Raw genomic sequence first — 18221 nt, forward strand, 5'->3', positions numbered from 1 at the left:
ATACAGCTTTGTACATAAGGGTCGAGTAAGAGCAGCGTAGAAGTCACTTTTATGTTGCTTTTATGCTGGAATTTAAATTCATATTTGTGCTGTTATCTTGCAGTGCCAAGCAACAGGCAAAAATGGCCGAGTACTGCAGAACAATATTTGGAGACATGCTGCTGACTGATGTTCTGGAAAAGTTTCCAGTAAGTACAAAACTGATCTGATTAATTGTGATCCATTTAACATATGGTCCACTTAAATCATTTATGTTTGTCAGAAATTTTGGGCCTAATTTATAAATGTGGCCCAATGTGCCTAACTCGTGTTTTATGGTCTCTTTTGATCCATCTGCATGCAAATTGAAAACTTTTATTGAGTGGGCAGTCTGTTCATGAGAAGGATGTTGTGACGACACAGCTTCTAATCTTAATCAGCCAGACATCTAGATTTGTTAGGCTAAGAGAAATACACTATTGTGTTTGTGTTGACTTTTGATTGTGTGTGTTTCTTTGGTGGGTCAAGAAGCACTGACTTTTATTTGTATAACCCTGAATGTTGACTTCTATTGGTCTGTGAACAATGATGTTTTTTACTATGCTAAATGCATATTGTACTAAGCCAGCTAGTTGTTGATTTAAAGAGCAGGGGGATACCAACTATGCAAATTGATTAAATGCTCAAACAATGAGACCTAAGCCTTGCACCTTTCCCCCTGACTTGTGACTGTTGACCATAGTCACATATGTAACTATAAAAGGGTTTTCTATCCTGCTGCAAAGGAGAATAAAAGAATCAGAGCGACTCTTCAGGACAGTAGTTTGGTAGCATGGCTCCATCCAGAGACACAGATTTGGATTATACCTGATTCCAGCCTAAGGGTAAATGGCCCTGGCTGGAAGGATACAGATCTGCTCCATTGACCATCAGAGAAGCCATGGATACATTTGGGAAAACCAGGTTGGGACAATGAGGTCACCTGGCCCCATGGATATGTTGTTTGGGGTTGCCAGGTTGGGACCATCTGGTCACCTGGAACCCATGGAGACACTCGGAGAAAGGCAGATTGGGACAATGAGGTCACCTGAAACCCATGGAGTTGTTCGGAGAGGCCAGAGGGGACCCTCGGGTCACCTGGCCTTGTACCTCGATGGACTGTCAGCTTCCTAAGCTTGCCGCTACCTCCTCTCTATGGAGACCCACCAAAAGCAGGAGGCCACTGGTTGAGGTAGTTGGCCCTGGAAGTCCGAAAGTCACAGTTGTTCTAGCCCTGGCGTTTCAGAAAAAGGGTGAGACTGGGTAATTTTGCACCATCTTGGGTATTTGCTGGGTCTGTCCTGTGTGTTTATTGTCTGTTTGGTGGTTCAATAAAGTATTGCCACACTGTTTTACCCTCACCCTGTGTTGTCTGAGTAGTATTATGCCCACCGAAGACCCCTGGTCTTCACAGATGTCCCAGCCACAGAGGTAGAAAATGTGGCTGCTAAGGTGACCTTGGATAGAGTGGATCTAGTCCAGTTGTCTGCTTACCTTATTTTAATTAGAGTTGATCCCCTTTACACAGACCCTACAAAGCTAAGCGTATATTGAACTAACCCAAATTATGCACCAAGTCCTCCTGTCTCCAGTAGTTAGGGGTGTTTTGCTGTTAACAAGTACCATAAAGATGTACTGTAGGATGGGTACGTGTACAGAGAGGCTGAGGGGAGTGATGTATTATTGGAAATGGGCTGTATATAGATGGACTGAGGCAAGTGATATACTTCAAGAGGGGACTCTAGATAGAGGGGGCTGAAAGAAGTTATGTACTGCAGGATGGGACTCTATATAGCGAGGCTGACAGGTCTAATTTACTCCAAGAGGGTGCTGAAAGTACATATGTACTGCAGTTTGGGGGTGTATATAGATGGGCTGAGGGGAGTGATGTACTGCAGGTTCGGGGTGTATGTAAAGGGGTTGATAGGAGTGATATATTGCAGTCTGGGGCTATATATTGAGAGGCTGAGAGGAGTGATGTATTGCAGTTTGGAACTTTATATAGAAAGGCTGAGAGGAGTTATGTACTACAGGTTGGGGGTGTATGTAGGGGGGCTGAGAGGAGTGATGTACTGCAGTTTGGAACTCTATATAGAAGCGCTGAGAGGAGTTATGTACTACAGGTTGGGGGCGCATGTGGAGTGGGTAAGAGGAGTGATGTACTGCAGTTTGGAACTCTATATAGAAGGACCGAGAGGAGTAATGCACTACATGTTGGGGCTGCACATAGAGGGGCTGAAGGAAGTGATGTACTGCAGTATGGGGCTGTATATAGAGGGGCTGAGAAGAGTGATGGTCATGTCTGCTACCTATTTCGCATTGCTTCCCCTCTCATAAACAGTCATATTCACAAACAGAAAAAGAGATAAGCTTTCCTCCCTCCTATGCTGTCTTCAGTTTACTATGTTACTACTGAAAGAGTATATTAAAGTTTTACAGAATATGGAGATTTCTGAAGAGACTGCAGGGACAGAAAGCAGAGCTATGGGAAGTTGGAATATGAGGAAGATGCCACTTTCCAGTAACAGATATAGACCAAGTTTTTTGTTTTTGCATGCACTAATAATACCACATATATATATATATATATATATATATATATATATATACATATATATATAAATATATATACAGTATATACACAAAAAAATAATAGTAAAAATAATAAGACCAAGTTTTTTGTTTTTGCATGCACTAATAATACCACATATATATATATATATATATATATATATATATATATATATATACATATATATATAAATATATATACAGTATATACACAAAAAAATAATAGTAAAAATAATAAGAGCAATTAGATTTCTAAATGCTTTTATTTTTGTGTTTTTCTTTAGCTGAAACCTGGATGTCCAGTACCAAGTCCCAGTGATTTGCAAGGAAAAATCCTGATAAAAAATAAGAAGAACCAGGCTTTTTCATCTGCCGAGAAGAAAAACCACGCCAATGACCCAACAGGTACAGAACCAGCAAATTCTCAGACATGTGAAAATTTAGGTAAATACGATTTTGCATGCAGCACTCCATAATCGTATTATCATGTTTATGCAGCACATGGCTCTTTTTCCACACACACACATATATATATATATATATATATATATATATATATATATATATATAATATAAAAATCTTGATTATCAGTAGAGTGTATGAATATATTTCCTAGATAATCAAGCTGACGAGGATGCAGAGAAAGAAGGAGAAAGTGAGGAGGTTGTCGAAACTGTGGATGAAGAACAGATGAAGCAGATGCAGTCAGATGAGGTACGATTTAGGCCGGCTTCACAAGTCCGACATTCATGGTCCTAGTATGGCCTGCGATGTCTGACCCGGCCGCAGGTCTCCTGACCTGAACTCAACAGCCTAATAGGCAAATATATCTACTGGTGCCAATTAACCTATTAAAATATTTTTTGAACTTGCGAGAAAACCAGAAATCCCAAAGAATACCCTCAAGAATATTAACTATGAAGATGTTGTCTTTGGACCTCACCACTAAGCCACCATGCTCCAAAATCCAAACTGCAGGACATAAGACAGGACTTTTCACCCTGGTCTAAAGAGACATTCTCAAGATATAATTAATTGGGATGTCATTTTGAGACCTCAGATTCAATTCCAATTCACACTCAATGACTTTTTACACTTCAATAAGACACCCTTGAAGAGCTTGGAGGAAATGAAACATGGCTACCATCTCAACACTTTTGCTATTGCAAAACCAGTGCGACTTGGACTTATTCCACAGCATAAACATCTCTTCCTCATCTTCTCCACATTCTCATAATCTGATATATGTTCGACTATTTCTTATCCACAGTTTAGGATCATTCCTAAAGTCTTATAACAGGGTGTCCACTCTAGCTCATTTCTCTTGTTTTTTTAACACAATGAGATATGGAATTAAAGGGCATCTGTCACATTGGTGTCTCATTGTCCAGCAGTAGTGTCCAGTGGGTGGTCCTCAGTGATTGACATCTTTGTCATTACGTACACTTACACAGGGAAGCCTGGAAATCACTGATTGGTACCGCCCACTGGACTCCAAAGCCCAAAATGATCAGGGATTTCAAACACTAAATTACAAATTGTACTGAATCTTTTCCCACAAACTATATATCAATCTGTTCAGCTTCTCCAGCTGCCTGCAGACCAGACACCATGTTCAGCATGACAGGTTCCCTCTCAGAGTACCAAATCCTTAGGTAAAGCCATAGTAAGTTCTAGGAGTAGTTATGAGAAGCAGGACTAGCAAGTTTGGCCGGAAAACTTCTCGTATTACTCGTAACTAGGGATGAGTGGACTCGTGGAAGTTTGGGTTCTGATACCCAACCTGAACTTTATTCCAAAGTTCGGTTCAGGTACCAGAACTGTACCCGAACTTGAACCAGAACCCGAACCCATATTGTAAACAATGAGGACCCGAATTTTTTGAGCTGGAAAATTCTCTCTCTCCTCCAGGACTTTACCCGGAACTCAGAACATTAAAACGGACTTCCGGAAGAAGTCTGTGTTCAGGGTTTACCACCAGACACTAAGTTCTACTATGAATCCCAAACGTTTAAGTTCAGGTTCGATCATCTGTACACATAACTTTTCCATAACGGTCCAGTAGACATGGCCAAAAGAGAGTATTTTTGTCTGGCCGTTATGTCAGCATACCTAAAAATATATATGGCATGGCTATTTAGACTAAACTATTCCATCCTGCAGAGTCTTAAAAACCGTATATCTAGTGCTGGCATATAGATGACGTACGCTGCTGTATTACATCCATCACAGGTTTCCATTGAACATAAATGTCATGTTACATGAACGCCGCTAGGTTCAGATAGGGCGAGACGGGTTTCACAAATTTGTTGGAACCCTGGGGGAACCGTTACTTAGGACGACCATAGGCTACAGCTTCTCTCAGGCACACGATAGATTCAGTTGCTGTCCAGACACATCTGACAAGAGTCTTTTTCATCAGTTTAACAGTGGAATTTAATCTGAAGCACGGCTAGTGCAATTCAGGGATATTACAGTAACAATCTTTATTACAATACAGGTTAATAAAGCAGGCACAGTAACGTCAGTCTCTTCAGTAGCATAATTCAACACAGATTAGATCTCTTAGCAGGACACTTCTATGCATACACAACCACAGGCTTTTCCTTCACAAGTACACAATAGTACACAGCATTCTTTATCCTGCATGGAGATGGAGGGTGGGAGGGTTTGATGAGGGAGAAGATCCCTATGACACTATTCCTTCCAGTCCTTATCTTTCTGCCCGATAATACTCCACACTGTTAGCTCAGGGAGTCTATCTGACCTGTGTTTAGCTTCCCTCCTGACCTGAATTCTGTTCCCTTGCCTTCTGTGAGATACAGATCACATATCACATTTCTCTTTAGCTCCAGCCAGACAGTAAACAACTTCCCCACAATCCCCCTGGGGCTCTGCTAAAACACTCCCTGTCTCCTGTGACTGTGTTATCCCCTCTAGTTGCTGGATGCTTCTGGAGCACAACACTTCCTGTCTCCTGTGCTTGTGTTACTTCTAATAGTTGCTGAATGTTTTTGAAGCAACATCACTACTTCTGCATGTCACACTCTGCAACAGCACTACTTCTGCATGTCACACTCTGCAACAGCACTACTTCTGCATGTCACACTCTGCAACAGCACTACTTCTGCATGTCACAGTCATAAGCTTTTCATGATGTATTAATTAGATGCTATCATAGCACATGTGTGACAGCTGACAAACTATGGTATCAGTCACCTAGAAGCTACAATAGCTTCCATGATAAACATATGCCAACAAAGCCTAGGGATAATCGGCGCCACGCATCTGTCACAGCTTCTGTTTAAAGCACATTTCGGGAGCTAAAAAATCTAGACATGAACAGGGCATTACAGGCAATTGTAAAGAGGATTTTGGCCACAATAGGGAACTGTTATCAGTCCATAATTGCCACCAAAGTGGTAGCATCATCATCATTCCAAGCAATTTTGCCAGAGTTTCGTTTAGAATATGCCAGACTTTTTAACATCTTTGTGCTCTATAGTGCTGTTCACTTGATTTAAGCAATGTGGCACTTGTTAGGCTTTGTGCTGTTGTTTCAATACAATTAGTGCTTTATCAGCAGGAGGTTATCACTTCCCTACATTATGCTGATCTTACGGGAGGTAGCAAAAACCTGGTGATAAATTGACTTTACATGGCTATTCTCGTCTTCATAAATGGGTATTGTCGATTAGTTCTTGTAAATTCAAGCAATTCTGCAATTTACACTTTTATGTACAGTTCGTTGCCTGGAGACCGACCACTGCTGCTAAACAGTAGAACATGTGCAGTGCTTACAAGCTCTTTTCTATTGCTTGTAAACACTGTATTGAGGCTGGCCAGGATCGCTGGAATGCGACGTTACCCCCTAATCCTGACTAGCACTAGAGCAGAGTTTACAAACCAGACTGCAATGGTGGTCGGTCTCCTAGGCAACGAACTGCAAACAGAAGAAAAAGAAAAGTGTTACTATCTCAAGAACGGTTGCAAATTTTTATAAGCAGTAAATTGCAAAGGTGCTTGTTTTTACAAGCTCTATCTGACAATATCCATCTATGGAGATGAGAATAACCCTTTAACATAACATTTTTTGATCAGTAGATCTAGTAAAATTAAAATATCAACTTTTACCACTTCTCATTTGTACAGGGTACTGCTGGTCAGGAGGCCATGTCTTACGAAGAGATGTCAAGTTTAGTCAACTACGTCCAGCCTGTCAAATTTGAGTCATTCGAAGTCTCTACACGTAAGAAAATATCTTTAAATCAAAGTAGTCCAAAAAAAAACAACTTAGAGGTTAATTAAATTTCAAGTAATGATAAATCTCATTTCACCAGTATAAACGAACATCTAATGGTATGTGCCAAAAACGTATCAAAAAGTTTCTCTCATTTTTATCTGCAGAAAAGAATCAAAGCTATGTCATTTCTTCATTCGTGGAGACTAAAGCCTATGATCTAATGACCAAGTTCCCAGTGCAGTTTGTTGAGTATCCTTCATTCTGCTCCATATGAGAGCACCGCTACTGAGCCCAATAGTGTCATCTCCACAGGATTAGGGCAATAATGTTTAATGGTGTAAAGTAAATATAATTAAAGGTGTATTCTGGTTACAAGATCATATCATTCATCCACCGATTATTCTAAATCTGTGGGGGGTCTAATTGCTGAGACCTCCGAGTGTTACGCAGAAAAGGGAGCGTTCATTCTCCATCTCAATGGATTGGCAGTGCGCTTGCTCCATCGCTGCTCAATCGCGTCTCTATTGGACTGCTGTGGATGCCTAGCACTGCACTCCACTATCTCCAGCAGTCCCATAAAGAATTAATGGAATGATGGTTGAGCTTTTGCACTGCTGCTGCATTCTTAAAGGGTGTAGAAGTTATCACCTATCTCGTGGATAGATGATAGCTTCTTATAACTGGAAAACCCCTGTAAATCAGCATTCTGGCACTGTTTTGCCTATATAGTCAAGTTAGCCTATAATAATCTAGAGGCTCTTGTTTTAATTTATGTGCTCTTTCTGGAGTGTCTGTCAAGTTGATTCTATATTCCCCTCTGACTTCTAATGTAATTTCCAATTATGCCTCTGGCTATGCAGACGTCGAGTCTCATCAATGCATTTTCTCTAATCTGAGTCCTATCTATGGGCAGAGATGTGTAACATAGAACTGCAGTATGCTACAGAGTCTCAATGTATCTTCTGTGATGCAGCTCCAGCCTCCTGTTTGTGATAGGATTCTCCATGTCAGCTCTTACAAGCAGGAGGCAGGGGAGACAGGCTGAAGCTGCATCTTATAGAAGTACACAGTACTCACAGTATATACAACTAATGTACATTTATACATGCAGATTCATGCCCATCAAACGCTGATCAATAACATAAGAAGTTGATCACCGTTCTGTAATGGCTCTCTCACGCTCTCTCTCATGCAGGCCAATACAAACCATGTAGAGACAGAATGATTTTTTCTACAATTATTCTGTCCCTAGGCAGTACATGTCCTGTTTGTGCTGCCAACAATAGTAATTTATGACCAGCATAACTGATCCAGTCAGCTGATGATCAACCACTTTCTCCGTTCGCTCAGTAGCTAAAGTAAAAAAAGGGATTATGTCTTAATGGCTGACAAATCTCATAGTTAGGCCTCATTCATGTCAGTTTTTTTCATGCACGAGAAAAACTAACCAGTGGTTTTTGGTCAGCGTTTAACGCAAGTTTGGTTCGAGTGTCAACAGTTTTTCTGGTTCGTGGAAAAAATCCTCTATTCTTTTTCTATGTAACAGTCCGTGAAAATTGGGCCTCACACTGATGCCATCTGAGCGCTGTCCAATTTTTCAACGGAGCCATAGTATTGCATTGCAGATTTGGATCCAACACACGGATCAAAATCAGACATGTCTCCATGATTTTGCATGGACCGCTCGGTGTGCAGAAAATCACGGACATTTGAATGACCCCATTCACAATTATAGGCACGAATGCTATCCGTGAAAAACACGGATAGTACTCATACACAAAATACGGATGTCTGAATGAGTCCTTATGATTCTAGAGAACTAGAACAAAGAAGCTGATGAGGGGAGTGACAAAGCTGGGTGGACACAGAGAGTGTCCTTTACCTATTTTTTTCAGCTATGTATTCTGTTATTTGCTACATGAAACACCTACATTGATGTACAGAATGCCTATGTTTACGAAGCCTATAAATATACGAACACTCCAGAACACACGGAGATTGTACGAAATCACATGCCTGTGTATTGGTTCAGATCTCACCCGCCATAATCTGAATCCAAGAAATTTCTAAGTCAGAGCGAAGTCTGTTCTAACACAATTTAGTAATGTCATCCTGTAATTCGTGATAACATGTCCTGGATTAGTCGTCAGACTTTGCTGTAATAAAAAAAAATTAAAAAGCTAGACTATTGAAGGGGAGTCATGTGTGAAACCATTGCGGCAGTGCTACTTTAATTATGTATAGTGCTCTAATAATATTTTTGCAGAAAGCTTTGATATCCTTTACAGTTCATTCAGATACAATAAGAGGCAAATGAGTAGAATTTATCCAAAGGGAACCAGGATGGATTCCTCTAACTACATGCCACAAATGTTCTGGAATGCCGGATGTCAGATGGTGGCGCTCAACTTCCAAACTATGGGTTAGTTTTCGCTTTTCATGATCATGTAATGAGTCCCTAGTAGTTTTTTATTACTTATTGTTTTGCATTGTATATACGCCTTGATTTCTTATTACTGTACAATTTTGTTCCTAGACCTGGCGATGCAGCAGAACATGGCCCTCTTTGAGTTCAATGGCAGCAGCGGGTACATACTAAAACATGAATTTATGAGGCGCACAGACAAGCAATTTGATCCCTTTACAGTTGACCGTATTGATGTGGTTGTGGCCAACACACTTGCAATTACAGTAAGTTACTATTAGTTTTCATTTATAATAGTTGATATGCCATGAAAAGATTCCAGTTCATTTAAAGGGAATGTGTCATCAAAAAATGACCTTTTGTATAATTCAAGTTTGCCACTCTTCCATAAGGCAGGAAAACCTTGATGGTATGAAAAGGGTATATTGTATATAGGAAACAAGAAAGAAAACCCTTAAAAAATAACTTTTATTATTTACGGTTAAAATATACCAAAGAGAAATATACTATTCATATAAAGCAATCAGAATGCATACAACCACAATCAGAAAATTAAAGCAGATTAGCAACAAAGAATGTGTATCAATATCTGGTTTACATTAGTAAAAAAATATGGGTGACAAATTCTCTTTATCCCCTTTCCAACATTGGACGTACTGTTATGACAAGTGTTGGGTCCCCATGTATCTGCCTGTAAGAGCAGGAAGCTCCACTTGCTAATGTTAACCTCTGAAATACTGAGGTCAATCTCTAACAGAGGCATTTAAAAGAGGACTTGTCACTTGCTCCAAAAAAAATTCTTAGGTGTCCCTGATTCTGACGCTCTTTTCCGATTTGTGCTGCGTCGCTCCATTGCAGAGATATTCACATTTGATGCTTTTGGAGCACAGTATGTGAAATCTCTGCTTGTAGTGCAGCTGGACATTTCTTCAGCCTCTACTCTGGGGGTGTGCACTTTCACCTCTAGCAGGCACTGCCTATCACAGCTCAGCAGCATCTGAGGCTACTAGTGCTGTGACTGGGATCATCTGGGTGGGAGGGTGAAAGTGCACGCATGCCCCAAAAGAAGACTAGACTCTGTAGAAAAGCCAAGCCAGTTGGTCTGCAAGCAGAGATTCCACATACTTCCAATAGCATTAAATGTGAATATCTCTGCAATGGAGCGACGCAGAGCAAAATGGAAAAGACTAGCAGAATTAGGGGAGCTTGGGGATTTTTACAAGGTATTTAACTCAATTATTTTTAGCAAGTGACAGGTCCTCTTTAAGGGGTGCCATCTGGGATGTGCACTGCTCCTTGTAACCATTGCCCGTCCAGAATAAAAAATAAAGGAAAAAAAGTTTTAAAAAATATAAAAATTCGAATCACCCCTCTTTTCCCCATTAGGATAAGGAATTTAAAAAAATGAAAGAAATAAACAAATTTGGTATCACCGAGTTCATAAAAGTCTAGTATATCAAAATATAAAATTCACCCAGACAGTAAACAGCTTTAAAGCAAAAAAAGAAAAAGTGGAAAATTGCGATTTTTTTGGGTTGCTAAAACAAAAAAAATGCGATAAGAAACAGTCAGAACTTCATATATACTCCAAAACTATTTCAATAAAAGTTTCAGGTCAGCAAGCAAAAAACAAGCCCTCCGAGCTGTGTTTCAACAAAAATTAATACGTTATAGGTCTAAAACATGTTGACTAAAACAATTTTTTTTGTGAAACACTTCAGAATTCTTTTCACTGCTTAAATTGAAAATAAAAATGTTTTAAAACCTTGGTATTGCCATAATTGTGCCAACCTATAAAACTATTTTCCTAGGTCATTGTTACCGCACAATGAAGACCATAAAAACAAAACCCCCCAAAATTACAGAATTGAGGTTTTTTTTATTTCTGATTTTACCGTATTTGGAATATTTGTTAATTTTCCAGTACATTAAATGGTAAAATAAATGGTGTCATTAAAAAATACAACTTATCTCACAAAAAACAAGCCCTTGTATGGCTATGTTGATGGAAAGTACAAAAATGGAATATTGCCGGATTATAGGTGCAGACGCAAGGGCTTTAAGGTGCGGGTTTGTCTGAGATTACAGAAAAATTGGCAATTTTCATTGTGCAACTACATAAACACCAGAACAGATATGATGACGCATTCTCTCCGTAGATAATCTCAGGTCAATTCCTCAGTGACAAAAGTGTGAAAACTTATGTAGAAGTTGAGCTCTTTGGATTGCCAGGAGATCCCAAGCGCAAGTACAAAACCAAATTAACCTCTACTGCAAACTCCATCAACCCTGTGTGGAAAGAAGAGCCATTTATGTTTGAAAAGGTAATGTGACTATGCTTTGAACCATGTGCCATGTACAGTGCTGATATTTGTACTCTACAAAATAAAGTTTCTAACTTTATGGCCTTGGAGCCAGTCTATTACTGGACACTAGTGATGAGTGAGCATACTTGTTACTCGAGATTTACGAGCATGCTCGGGTGCTTGCCGAGTATCTTCAGCGTGCTCTCCGTTATGTTTGAGTCACGCCATGCGCATGATTTGCGACTGTTTGACAGCTTTAATACATGTGAGGAATGCCTGTCAAATAGTCGCAAATCATGAGCACAAAGTGACTAAAACATAACGGCCAAGCAGGCTGAAGATACTCGGCAAGCACCCGAGCATACTCGCCAAAAGGGGTAATAGAACATACTCGCTCATCACTACTGGACACCCTAAAACTGAATGGAGAAGGCCGATCATTAATAAGATGGTTCTATCCCCTTTTAACATGCATGTTAAATTTTTTTTGCCGTGTTGCCAGGGCCAGCGTCAGCACCCGGCACACCCGGGCAAGTGCCGGGGCCCTGAGCAGGCGGGGGGGTCCACTAGCCGTCGGGCACCCCGGCGCGCTATGGGACACGTGAGCGGTGCGGGGCCGGTGTCAGCGCCCGCTCCCCCCAACTTGCTCAGGGACCCGGCAGCCGGTGTCACAAGACTTACCTCTCCCCGTGCCTCCGCAGCAGCTCTGTTCTCTTCCGCGGCTGCTGCACTGTGACATCTCAGGTCATAGGGAGTGGTGACGTCTTTCCACCGCGCTCTCTCCTGAGCCGTCACAGCGCAGAACGGGAAGATGCTGGAGTCCAGAGCAGAGCAGCGGCAGAAGGTGAGAAATGAGGTATTTGATTTTTTTTTTTTATGTATGGAGGCATGGGGGGTGGGGGGGGGGTGACATCCTGCATGGGGCATTGTATGGAGGGGAAGTGACATCCTGCATGGGGCATTATATGGGGGGGAGTGACATCCTGCATGGGGCATTAAAACGAGGAGGGAGTGACATCCTGCATGGGGCATTATATGGGGGGGAGTGACATCCTGCATGGGGCATTAAAAGGGGGGGGAGTGACATCCTGCATGGGGCATTAAAAGGGGGGGGAGTGACATCCTGCATGGGGCATTAAAACGAGGAGGGAGTGACATCCTGCATGGGGCATTATATGAGGGGGGAGTGACATCCTGCATGGGGCATTATAAGGGGGGGTGACATCCTGCATGGGACATTATATGGGGGGTGTCATCCTGCATGGGGCATTATAAGGGAGGGGGGGAGTGACATCCTGCATGGGGCATTATAAGGGAGGAGGGGGTGTGACATCCTGCATGGGGCATTATAAGGGAGGGGGGTGACATCCTGCATGGGGCATTAAAAGGGGGGGAAGTGACATCCTGCATGTGGCATTATAAGGGAAGGGGGTGTGACATCCTCCATGGAGCATTATATGGGGGGGAAGTGACATCCTGCATGGGGCATTATAAGGGAGGGGGGGGGAGTGACATCCTGCATGGTGCATTATAAGGGAGGGGGAGTGTGACATCCTGCATGGGGCATTATATGGTGGGGGATGACATCCTGCATGGGCATTATAAGGGGGGGGTGATATCCTGCATGGGGCATTATAAGAGAGGAGGGGTGACATCCTGCATGGGGCATTATAAGGGGGGGTGACATCCTGCATGGGGCATTATAAGGGAGGGGGGGTGTGACATCCTGCATGGGGCATTAAAAGGGGGGGGAGCGACATCCTGCATGGGGCATTATATGGGGGCGGAGTGACATCCTGCATGGGGCATTATAAGGGAAGGGGGATGACATCCTGCATGGGGAATTATAAGGGGGGGCAACATCCTGCATGGGACATTATAAGGGGGGGGTGACATAATGCATGCATGGGGCATTATAAGGGGGGTGACATAATGCATGGGGCATTATAATGGGGGTGACATCCTGCATGGGGCATTATAAAGGGGGTGACATCCTGCTTGGGGCATTATAAGGGGGGAACAGCCTGCGTGGGGCATTATGTGGGGGGAACAGCCTGCATGGAGCATTATGTGGGGGCACAGCCAGCATGGAGCGTTATATGGGGGCCAGTATTCTGTATGGAGCATTATATGGGGGCCAGTATTGTATGGAGCGTTATAAGGGGGCCAGTGTCCTGTATAGAGTGCTATATGCGGGCCAGTATCCTGTATGGAGCGATTCGCCGCTTTCTGAGCTATTGTGGAATTTATGGACTGGCTTCGTTAGAAAGTGATTAGGCAACCCTTTTAATGCTCAGTCTGTACGAGTCTCGTACAACTTTAATTTCTGAACTTTACACATTGAGTAGGTTGGATTGTACAACCGCTGCAGGCTTATGCTGATAGGAATTATTCTGAGCACATGGCGCTGTGTTAACTGTTGAAATTTATTAATACTGTAGTGTATGACCTCTTTGATTTTGTTGTAGAACAGTTCATTCTCTCGCAATGTCTGAGTTCTGATGATTCTGCTGAAAGCTGAAATCCGCAACATTATATTTACAGAGAACTGTATAATTTATGGAATAATTTGTAAAATACTTTTTATTTTTTTTTATTTTCTAGATTCTGATGCCAGAGATGGCTTCTCTACGAGTCGCAGCATTTGAAGAAGGAGGGAAATTTATTGGTCATCGGATCATACCGATTGATGTGATTAGATCAGGTACAAGTCGCATTTTAATAAAGCAGTGATTGTACTCATGCCCGTCCTCAGCTCTGTGCAACCAGTATGGTCGTATCATGCGTCAACCTCCGCGCGGCAATGGGTGTAACAGCAACCAAAAACTTTCAGTCCTGTCCTGCGCATCCTTCATAGTGCAAGAGACGTGTCCACATATCTTCTGTTATAATAACCCGTGTATAAAGGTGTTACCTATCATTGTAATCTTGTCTGTGATGATAATGAGACTTCTGAAAAATATTCAGAAATCTAAAATATTCCCAATGGTCAGTATGAAAATTGAAAAATGTCATTTTACTATAGATTGTGATGTGAAAAAAATGAAAAAAATCACCAAAATTAAAAAAAAAAATATATATATATTTAATACAAAAGCCTGAAGTAATTTTCAGATTATATAGTCCCTTTAAAGAAAACCTGTCAGATGATTTCTGCTATATGGGCATAGCAGTTTCTAAAGAGACAGTCTGGCAGTTTTTGTTGCCTGTGGTTTGCATAGCAGGAATCCCCTGATAGGTGATAATTGTACACCTAATCCTGCCATTACTAAATCTGCTCCATCTTGCATTCTGATTCATTGTCATCCATGAAATATATTTTTATAATACAATATAATATAATACTTTGATTGTATCGTCAGGCTTCCATCATATATGCCTTCGGAGTGAAAGCAACATGCCACTCACAATGCCATCTCTGTTTGTCTATGTGGAGGTGAAAGACTACGTGCCGGATACATGGGCAGGTACATTCAATATGTTAACAATGATGTCCTATTTATTTTTTTTTAATTTTTAATGTCAATAAAGGCTTTTTTTTCACAGCATATTGGAAAATATAGTTACTTAAAGTGGATCTATCGCCTGGTCAAAAATTGCCAATTTTTGGTCTTATTTTATTCCCGCTATTGCCCTGAGTATACAAGTCTTTGTTTTTTTTAAATCCGCCAAACAGTTCCATAGATATGAGCCTTTTGATCTAATGCTAATTTTACCAGGTTTTATCAAGGAGGCGTGGCTCACAGGGTAATAGTGCAAGACACGCCCCCTGGGAATCATGTAAGCCACACCCTCTTCGCAAAGACCATAAAAATTAGCACTAAATATAAAGACCCATATCTCTGGAACCGTATGACGGTTTAAAAAAAAAAAAAAATAATAATAGTTACTCAGGGGAGTAACAGGAACAAAATAAGAGCAGAACATGGCCTCTTTGACCTGGTGACAGGTCCTCCTTAAATATAATCAGTATCTACCTACCGACTGGAGGATTATATTTAACCAGAGCGTGTTTATTTCTTACCAAAACCTGAAATGGATTTGTTTTTTAAAAAAGAAAAGTATGATTGAAAGATTTGAGATACTTCACTGCATTTTTGGTTGTAGATGCTGATTTTAGCTTAAAAATTGCATGCAAAAACAAATCAAAGAGATGCATGGTCGAAGAAAGGACAGTAGGAATCCATAATAAAAACTGGTTTTGATATATTTTGCAAGTAATGATATGATGATAGTAAAAACTCCTTGAGGAGGCCACCAACAATTACATTGACAGATGATCTTCTAGAAGGATGGTCCTATAAAAGAAGATGACCAACATGAACGGTATCTGAGATGTATCACGGGGAATCTGGCCTAAACAAATGGGTGTCTTCTCACAGAGCTTGTCTACGGGACACTCAGATGTTCTTCTAGAAGGATGGTCCTATAAAAGAAGATGACCAACATGAACGGTATCTAAGATGTATCACAGGGAATCTGGTCTAAACAAATGGGTGTCTTCTCACAGAGCTTGTCTACGGAACACTCAGATGTTCTTCTAGAAGGATGGTCCTATAAAAGAAGATGACCAACATGAACGGTATCTGAGATGTGCCACAGGGAATCTCGTCTAAACAAATGGATGGTCTTCTCAAAGAGCTTGTCTATGGGACACTCAGATGATCTTCTAGAAGGACGGTCCTATAAAAGAAGATGACCAACAAGAACAGTATCGGAGATGTGCCACAGGGAATCTGGTCTAAACAAATGGGTGGTCTTCTCACAGAGCTTGTCTACGAGACACTCAGATGATCTTCTAGAAGGATGGTCCTATAAAAGAAGATGACCAACATGAACAGTATCTGAGCTGTGCCTCAGGGAATCTGGTCTATACAAATGGGTGGTCTTCTCACAGAGCTTGTCTACTGGACACTCAGATGATCTTCTAGAAGGATGGTCCTATAAAAGAAGATGACCAACATGAAAAGTATCTGAGCTGTATCTCAGGGAATCTGGTCTAAACAAATGGGTGGTCTTCTCACAGAGCTTGTCTACTGGACACTCAGATGATCTTCTAGAAGGATGGTCCTATGAAAGAAGATGACCAACATGAACAGTATCTGAGCTGTGCTACAGGGAATCTGGTCTAAACAAATGGGTGGTCTTCTCACAGAGCTTGTCTACGGGACACTCAGATGATCTTCTAGAAGAATGATCCTATAAAAGAAGATGATCGACATGAACGGCATCTGAGATGTGCCACAGGGAATCTGGTCTAAACAAATGGGTGGTTTTCTCACAGAGCTTGTCTATGGGACACTCTCGTCCTCTTTGAATCTCATGCAGATATAGTTTGACTGATGGCTGATAGCTAAATGTTCATTCGGTCAACAGCCATGTCTCCCAACCACCACTTAGACACAGCCGTTCTGGCATTGGGCTATCTGCCGGCAGAACAGAAGGGTCAAGTGCTTGAATCCAAACGTTATTTGTTGGGGGAGAATTACTTCTCTCATATTTTCTAACCTTGGTCTGAAACACGACTGTCTCGGGGTCCTGCACCCTCCTCACTTTATTTGTCTGCAAGTCTTTGCAGGTTCACCCTCCAGCCTCTCTTTTATGGACTTTCTCACAGTTGGTAGGACTGAGGTCCTTCATTCTCCCCAGCCTTACAGCCTACTCAGCCATGCCACAGCTCTGCTGGACCAAGAGGACTGCTGGGAGCTGACAACCTCACATGGAGCCACTCTTTGTATTTCGGACTGCTGTTTAAGTGTTTTGTTTTTTTTGTGAAGCCCATGCAGCATAATTTACACATAAAGCATAATTAAACTTTTATTTATTTTATTTTTGATATATAATTTTATCCAGCATAGAAAGTTATGAAACTTTGCAAATCACTTTATTAGATTTGACTTTATCCTTATAAAAATGTAAGTGGCTTCCTCTGCTTTTCCCCAGTCTATTCCCTGCCATTAGCTGCATTGATATCATAACGTAGTCATTTGGAGTACAGATGATGGTAGTGATGGGTCAGCCCCTGTCTCCTCCTCAGAGTGTTGTGCTCATCAAGACAATCTCCTGCAGTAGCTTCTCCCCAGAGACAGTGACACACAGGGGCTGACCCATCACTGCCATCATCTGTACTCCCAATGAGTATGTTCTGATATCAAAGCAGCCAAAGTCAGGGAAATAGACAGGGGAAAAGCAGAGGTATGGAAGCCACTTACATGCAACTTTTCCTTTTTCCTTTTTTTTACAGGAATGAAAGACAAATCTCCTAATAAAGTGTTTTGCAAAGTTTCATAAACTTTCCAAATCAGAAAAAAAAAAAAAAATACAGTTTAGTTACGCTTTAAAACCGGATTTCTTGCTAGCATGATGTCACAAATTTACAAGACGACTCAGGTTGTAAATGGGACTTTATGTTTTACAGAACTCACTCACGCTCTCTCAAATCCCATCAAAGCTTTCAAAGCAAATGAGAAGTCAATAAAGATGAACAACAAGGCGTCATTCGATGAAGTAAGGAGACATTTTATTAAGTCACACAAAATGTACTTTTCCTATTAGTTATAAGTTTTGCTGCTTTTTTTTAAAGGGGTTGTCCAATCTGGGACATTTATATCATATCGACAGATGCAGGTTCCTCCTATTGGACCGACACCTATATCT

General features: G+C 41.3%; 1 protein-coding gene across 2 annotated transcripts in view; it reads left to right on the forward strand.

The window, feature by feature from the left end:
• The window catches only part of PLCB2 (phospholipase C beta 2), a 181089-nt gene that overhangs the window by 138349 nt on the left and 24519 nt on the right, over positions 1-18221 (forward strand). For both annotated transcript variants that reach the window (XM_073639196.1, XM_073639197.1), the window contains exons 13-23: positions 104-188; positions 2874-2994; positions 3207-3304; positions 6743-6839; positions 6998-7082; positions 9131-9255; positions 9370-9524; positions 11418-11582; positions 14169-14268; positions 14927-15031; positions 17983-18071. In XM_073639196.1, the coding sequence (XP_073495297.1) occupies positions 104-188; positions 2874-2994; positions 3207-3304; positions 6743-6839; positions 6998-7082; positions 9131-9255; positions 9370-9524; positions 11418-11582; positions 14169-14268; positions 14927-15031; positions 17983-18071 (1225 nt within the window). The remainder of the gene's footprint in view (positions 1-103; positions 189-2873; positions 2995-3206; positions 3305-6742; positions 6840-6997; positions 7083-9130; positions 9256-9369; positions 9525-11417; positions 11583-14168; positions 14269-14926; positions 15032-17982; positions 18072-18221) is intronic.

The sequence above is a fragment of the Phyllobates terribilis genome, unplaced genomic scaffold (genome assembly GCF_046119375.1).
Source record: "Phyllobates terribilis strain yellow unplaced genomic scaffold, ASM4611937v1 Scaffold_7__3_contigs__length_470593459, whole genome shotgun sequence".
In the NCBI taxonomy this organism is placed as follows: Eukaryota; Metazoa; Chordata; class Amphibia; order Anura; family Dendrobatidae; genus Phyllobates; species Phyllobates terribilis.